Below are 7740 nucleotides of genomic sequence, written 5' to 3' on the forward strand. Positions count from 1 at the left end.
ATTCATTAATATATTTATTACGTATACCCCATTGAACATTTGCATCTTGCCACCTACAGAAGCATGTCTTTGCAATCTCTGCTCCAGACCCCTGTTCTCGATTTCTCACACCAGCATGATGGATCTTGTCAGCTACCTATTGACTGTTGACTGATGAGGTTCTTCTCAATATTGAAGTATCAAAAGGCACCAGATACTCAATATGAGAATGGGAAGGTGTTATGACGCAATCAACAACTCCGTGTGAGAAGGATGTTTAACAGAACAAGATACATAGATGCAGTGAAATAAAATATAGGCACTTTCAGCAGATATTCTTCCTACAAGCGAGCAACACTATCAATTTATCCGAAGTTCCAAAACACTACAGCAAGCATCATCGTCTCCTTGCTCCAAATGTGAAGTGGTAATCACGTCAAAATAAAGAATGTGAAGTGGAAAACAAGAGTACATCACCTGACATTTTTTGGAGTGACACACTATTGTATGAAATGCTCGACAGCAGCCCTATTTTTGGGCACAAAAAACATGGTGGAGTTAAAAGAATTAGGTCACAAAAACGCTTTTTTGGCACCAGCAAACGTCGTCTCCAACAGCAGACCTATAACAAAGCACAAAATCAAATTTTTTTGGGGCACGAAATATGGCAAAACTGCTCCAACAGCTACCCTAAAATAGGACGGGAGCGGCGCCGAGTGTATCGGGGTTGGTAACGGGGTCCGAGGAGCCGGCCATGGCGCGCGGGTGGATCCAAAGGTTTCCGGCCACGGGCAGGCGTCCGGAAGTAGCCTCATGTTTTTGGGCAGCCGCCTGACTGCCCTATATTTGCTGCACGAGGAGCCTCTTTTTCGGGTTGCCAAAAATATTAATTTTCTCTTAGGATTGGGCAGATGTTGGAGGTCAATTGTTTGCCCTCTCATGCCTAGAAACGCCGTGTGCTAAAAAATAAAGTTGTTGTTGAAGATGATCTAACTGTTGTAAGATGTTTTTACAAACTGACTTAGCTTGCAAAAACATCTTACGTTATGGAGGAAGTATTCTGCGTCAAAGATGATTTGGAAACCGCAGTAGGTCGTGCCCTGAAACCGAATGGTAAAGGTAAGAGGTTAGAAATAGTAAGCAAAATAATCCAAGTCGCTCAGGAGGTGGTGCACAAAAGCTGAGCACTTACACATTATCACATAAGTTTTTTTTTTTGTCAAAACCCAATTGCCCCAATTGCTTTTGTATCCATATAAATCCATACGAAGAATATAAGCTAGTATCTAGCATTTCATTTAGGTCAGTATACTGGCTAGCTGGATGCATTTGACTGTCAGCAAACTTGGAACTACTACATGCAGCAGCACTGGTTAAACATGCGAAAACTAAAATACTCCCTCTATATTGGTTGTAATAAGGGCATCTCCAACATTGACCCCCAAAACGGACACTGCACGGTCGCATCCGTGGATAGTGATATGAAAACCGGCCATCCAACCATAGCCGCATACATTTTAAACCGGATTTCAACAAACCAGACGAATCACGGCGGGAGAGGTTGTACCGCTGCTCCTTATGCACCTGCCGGAATACCGAGAATGGTTGCGGCGTTGGCTGCTCCTGCGCCATGGCATCATTGAAATGAGCATGTGCATGTTCCATGGTGAAGCCGGCATGGGACAGCCCGGGCTGGAGCACCGGCTCACGTCGGAGCCCTTCTCCATCGTCTGGTTGTCATCAGAGACCTCAAGGGAGTTGGCCGGCAAGTCGTCCTCAATCTGCCTAGCACGGTGGCCCTGCCATCCAATGCAAGGGCGGCCAACTCGTTGTTCGGCTCCGTCGAGAGGCTCCCCCACAACGCGCTAGAGTTCGCGGTCATGGCGGAGGTGGAGTATGGAGGAGGATGTGAAGTGGGCCCTAGTGTGGTGCAGTTTGTGTCGGGCGTGGCCTCGTTAAAATAGTGGATGACGGCCAGGCTCAACAACGGAGTGTGTCATTGTGAGCGCCGGAGTAGGTTTCTCGGTCGGCGAGCCTGTTTAATGATGGCAGACAGACATGTGGCCAACCCGTTTGAATGCGGTAGATATCCGTCTCACCCCGTCTAGTATTTAACAGGCGCGGACACCGGGATGCGGTGTTGGCGGCGCTCTGGGCCGGCGCGCCGCTACAGTGTTGGCACTAGTTAGAGGTCAAGTCCGCTCTGGGCCGACATGAATGTGGCGATGGCACTCTGGAAAGGCATGAATGCGCGACAAATGCTTCGCCCGGTAGAGGGTGCGGCGAGGGAGAGGGTTTTGGTGGGTCCGGGGTGTCGCACCTGTGCGTGGTAGAGGTGCGAACGCTCGTAAAGCGCCCTAGTTTGCCTCCAGTTTGCGGGAAAACGAACATTTAGACCGGTCCGCAGACCGACGGGGGTGGTCAGCCCGTTTGAATGCGGTAGATATCCGTCTCGTCCCATCTAGTAATGTCTCTCGGCATTTAACAGGTGCGGACACTAGGATGCGGCGCGGGCGGCGCTCTGGGCTAGCGCGTTGCTTTAGTGTCGACACTAGTTAAAGGTCACGTCTGCTCTGGGCTGACATGAATGCGACGCTAGCACTCTGGAACGACATGAATGCGCGGCAAATTCTTCGCTTGGTAGAGGGCGCGGACGAGGGAGAGGGTTTTGGGTGAGTCCGGGGTGTCGCACGCGTGCGTGGCAGAGGTCCGAACGCCCGTAAAGCACCCTGGTTTGCCTTGAATTTGCGGGAAAACGGATGTCCAGACAGGCCCGTAGACCAACGGCAAAACACGTCCACACTGCCCGGTCCGAACAGATAAGGTTCGGATTGTCCGGTCCGCACAAATGCGGACGGTTTGAGGATCATCATTAGAGATGCCCTAACATCTTATATTAGAGAACGGAGTGAGTACTCAAAACACTTATTGTCTTTTATCCGGTGCATTCATTTAATAAACTATCGGCACAATTCCTTTGTATCCTTCCAAAGAAGGAAACATAAATGAATGATGTAGTACAACAAGGCACAACTATTTAATTCACCAATTTATACACCGTGAAACTACTATTGGCATCATCTTCAAGCGCAATTGGAGTAGTCGAATGGATATGCACCTCACTACTGAATTACAGATAAACTAGGGTTTCTTTTGCCTACTTTCCAATGCAAACTTAGCCTTCTTAATCCTATGCCTTCAGTCCAGAACCAACGGGGATCATATCACGCACCGTACCAGATCAAATGAGGCGAGGACAGCCAACGGCTAGATGAAGGCGAGCAACCAAAGTGATGCAGTTACCTCAGTTACTGTTCACCCCCCAAAAAAATTACTGTTCAATTTCTTTTACCGAATTACTGTTTAACGTTCTCTTATCACTGCTGTAATTTGAACTGGCTATACAAGCAGATGTCCTGGAAATGAGAAGAATAAGGGAAAACAATTATCTCTATGTCATCTGGAGTCAACACCAAAGATAACTGAAGGTCCTTTTTCATAATCTGAAATAACGCAAGAAGGTTAACATTGGGAACAGGTGTATATTGTCAATTCTGATGGTAGAAAGATCCCTAGCCTGCTGGGCCGCAATGATACATCACCACACAACAAGGCATGTAAAAGCATCACTCGCTGGGTTGCTTAGCGGTCAGCCCCTTCATGCGTATTGCGTAGCATCAAAACCTCCGAACCGGCACACTCACTTATTGAGTTACTGCTTATAACTCATCAACATTTGTGCGGAATATGTAATCCTCGCTTTCGAGCTCTTCATGGAGCATATTGAAGCTTGGAGCAGCAGGTAATGTAACTTGGTGACCGTTGGACTCTGGTGACCTCTTGCCCTAAGAGATTTAAGAAAGAACAAGATGAAGAGTAAGGGTTTTTGCAAGGAAATTCATAGTCACGTAGAGTCGAGATGTAACAGAGCAATGCAGAAACTTATTTAGTGGCATCACAATTACAAGGAAAAAGTAAAGGGCTCAAATGAAAACCAAATGCTTCGCAAACATTAAACCTTCTGAAGGGTGTAGAAGAAATAATGGAAGCCATCGCCAAAGGTGTTCCACTCGACAGACCATGTAAACTCAGGTGCTTCAAAAAATCGACGACGGAAGTGTGGCTGCCAAATAGAAAGTAGAAATTTTAGAAAAAGAAGTAAAGCTGCTAAACAAATAAATCACAGTTCATGACCAGTCCCACTTGCTCTTCTCTTCATGATTACTAATTAAAGACAATCTTTAATTCTTTATATATATCGAGTTCATAACCATTGTGTGATATTGCTAAACAAAAGGTATATCCTTATTTAGTACCACCTCCATTTCAAATTATAAGATGCTTTGGATATTTCAATATGGACTACATACGGACTAAAATGTGTGAGCAAACACACTAAAGCGCGTCTATATACATCCGGTTCAGAAAAAAGTTAATACATCTTTTAATTCGGAACAGATGAAGTACTTATGTACAGTGCACAAATAACATACCCACAAACCCAGAAAGAGGATATCATTGGGACATGCAAAGAAACACGTCTGAAATACAAAAGCGATGACAAATGAAGGGCATGAAAGAGGGATTCAGACAATTGGATCTCCCAAACCTGTCCAAAGGTAATTGATACAAATTTGCCATCTGGCTTCAAAACCTTGTGGATACCTTCAAGCATCTTGGTTACATTATCCACTGTTGTAGGATTGGGGTTCCATGGATCACCACTGTCCACAAACAACACATCCTGTCAAAGGATATTTCTGTATATAAGTGTATAGGCAGTATCTAATAATCTAATCACAAAATGACGAATCACAAGTTTGGATGCTATGAAAGAACAGAGGTGAGGATAGCTCAACAGACATAGTGCATCTTTCTGAGTATTTTTTAAGGTGCTGAGTTAAGTATCTTGATTGTTCGAATTGACTCCTATTCACTGGTTGTGCAGCTATCCTAACAGAAAATTTGTTAGGTAATTATCAAGATAACATGCAAATGCAACCACTTCATTGGTCACTGTGTTGTGTTAAACAACTTGTATATCTATCGCATTTGACAACCACACAAACAAACTTTTAACATAGTTAGTAACTACTCCCTCTGTAAAGAAATATAAGAGCGTTTAGATCACTACTTTACTCTTATATTTCTTTACGGAGGGAGTACGTTTATACTGGACTTCGGCACACATGAGCCTGTCTTCCGCAGCTTTATATATGTGAATGACTGAATGGTCATTCAGATGAGGATAGTAGTAACACAGTACTGTAAATAGCTCCCAGGGTCATCTTCTGAAATTCTGTAATAGATGCAATTGTGCATTTCCACTAAAACACCCAGTAATGCTATCACAAACCACTGGTACTATATATCTTGACAATCTTGATAATATGCCAACCGTATAGAATCATGTTGCTAATATAGCAAGAGCAGTACACTATTAGCAAAGACAGTATCTGCGTACACTTCGGCTGCATTTGGCATTGAGGCGGATTACAATAATCTTGTTGGCCTAACAAGCTTTTGCGTATTTTATCGTTTGACTAAACAACTTTTTCCTATTTCTTCGGACATTTTCCTCAGCAGACTGTACAATGACATCCACTCCAGCCTCTTGGAAAATTTCCTATGTTTTTTCCTGTGACGCAATCAAACAAACCCAAATCGTGTAGGATTTAAATGGACATGACATTCCATTCCTGAATTTTCCTATTCCTACGTTTTTACAATCCTGCGAATCAAAGAGGCCCTGAGTTCACCACAGCACAGTTCAGCAATGCAAACCAAGTCTTCATTTTGAAGGTGTAACCAGAAAAAAATTCAGTGTTTCAATACACAGTACTAATATGCAACCACAACCTTTGTTGGTTAATATGTTTGTTCTTTCGAGTTGCAATTAACATTAAGCATAACATATCTTAGAAAAAATGATAGCACAAAATATTGATAGGTTGGAACAGAGGAGGCATCAAAGTCCGCAACACCCATACCATGGTCCCTTTCTCGATCACAAGGTCGAAGCTGTCGCTCTCGAATGGAAGGTCAAGCATGTCAGCCACCACCACATCCACACCTTCACGAAGCAGAACGCAATTTCTCACTCAAACGGCCAAACGTTGGCGGTAACGAACATGCAGAAAGTACATTCCCGGCCAAACTGGTGAACTGACCACTGGTGCCCTGCTCCGCCAGTCTGTCGCGCATCCTCTGGACGGCGACCGGCGAGAGGTCGATGCAGGTGACGCCGCCGGTGACGCCCTCCCGCAAGAGCTCCTCCCCGAGCCGCGAATTGCCGCAGCCGACCTCCAGAACCTGCGCAGAAATGTAGAACGCGCGACAAATCGCGGTACAGTTCAAATTCAGGAACTCGCGAATTAAGATCCACGAAAGTGATGTGAAGAATTGGGGGAAGGGACGCGGAGAGCACGAACCGAGAGGGAGGGGGAGAGGAGCGGGGCGAGGAGGTGGCGGAAGTGGGAGTAGTCCTTGAACCACTCGTAGTGCTCCTCCTTCCCGAACCGCTCGTCCCTGCGAAGCCACGGGCGAGCTGCGTGAGTCCGCTGCTCCATGCGCGGTTTGGAGCTCGGAGGAGGGTGATAGATAAGGACTCGTGAGCTACCAGTAAGAAGGGTCGAGGTAGCCGGATGCGGTGCACGGGGCGACGTCGTCCGCCATCGCCGCCGCGTGCGGGGTGCGGGCGCTTTGCTTGGCGGCCTCTGGCGCTGGTGCAGCGTGTGCGGGTAGGCAGGGTGGTTCGTTGAACCCTACGAGGTTCGGGGACGTCAGATCAAAACCTAGGACGGTTCGGGGATTGACCCGGGTCCTACTCTTACCCAGTGGTTTACTAACTTTTTTCTTTTTGAGAACCAGTGGTTTACTAACTTAGTTATAGGCCAACTCTAAGGCGCCGACCCAACGAGGAATCTTATCTTTTTTGTCCTTTTAAATCTGTTGTATGGGTAGTGTCTCTTCTTTATCCGTGTCAATCTGAGCAGTGCGTCCAATCAGCCGACTCATTTGGTCCGCTGGGGCAACAACGCTGGTGCAACGGGTGCGGGTAGGCAGGGTGGTTCGTTGAACCCTACGATGTTCGGGGGCGTCTAATCAAACCTAGGAGATTTGACCCCGGGTCCTACTCTCCGCAGTGGTTCACATAGGCCAACTCCAACGCGCCGACGAAACGCGGAATTTATCTCTTTTTTTTGTCTTTTTGGATCGATTGTATGGGTAGCGCCCGTCCTTTGTCCGCGTCAATCTAGGCAGTGCGCCTAACCGGCCAACCTATTTGGTCTGCCTCGCCGTTTTTTTGTGCATTGGCTTGATGAGATAGCTCCTCATGAAACAATGGTTCATCCTCAATGTCGACACCGCAATAGCCTTGGTTGTCTTGGTCTTTGAGTTTCTTGGCCTTGTGTGTCTTCACCTTGGCGGTCGTGGGTGTCTTGGTCGTGACTGTCTTTGCTATAAGTCTCGTCAGCATCATACCCTAGGCCACCCTCACTGGTCATCTCCTCCATGAAATCATTGTAGTACATTGGGTCGTCCGGCATCGGGGTTGGCATACCATCAAGTAGATTGCGGGCATCGAAAAGTTTCCCGTGGGGATCACCAGCGGCCCTTTTGTGTCCCGGTGGACTGGCTAGCTTCATGAGTGGCGTTGAGATCATGGGGAGGCGCCACGGGAACGACCGGCGGGGAAGGGGGCGGCGGCGGGGTTGGACGTGTTGCCCATGGCGGGAGGGTTTGGGAGAGAAATGGTGG

General features: G+C 46.9%; 1 protein-coding gene across 1 annotated transcript; it reads right to left on the reverse strand.

Annotated features, from left to right (window-relative positions):
- Nucleotides 1-3458: 3458 nt before the first annotated feature.
- On the reverse strand, nucleotides 3459-6760 carry LOC123187975 (EEF1A lysine methyltransferase 4). Its single transcript, XM_044599998.1, has 7 exons — nucleotides 6599-6760; nucleotides 6411-6507; nucleotides 6150-6291; nucleotides 5970-6052; nucleotides 4589-4723; nucleotides 3998-4102; nucleotides 3459-3824 (listed from the first exon to the last, which is right to left on the reverse strand). The coding sequence occupies exons 1-7, from the start codon at nucleotides 6652-6654 to the stop codon at nucleotides 3699-3701; spliced, it is 744 nt and encodes a 247-aa protein (XP_044455933.1). The 5' UTR covers nucleotides 6655-6760; the 3' UTR covers nucleotides 3459-3698.
- Between the last annotated feature and the right edge of the window lie 980 nt (nucleotides 6761-7740).

This window comes from Triticum aestivum, chromosome 2A, assembly GCF_018294505.1.
Source record: "Triticum aestivum cultivar Chinese Spring chromosome 2A, IWGSC CS RefSeq v2.1, whole genome shotgun sequence".
Taxonomy (NCBI): domain Eukaryota; kingdom Viridiplantae; phylum Streptophyta; class Magnoliopsida; order Poales; family Poaceae; genus Triticum; species Triticum aestivum.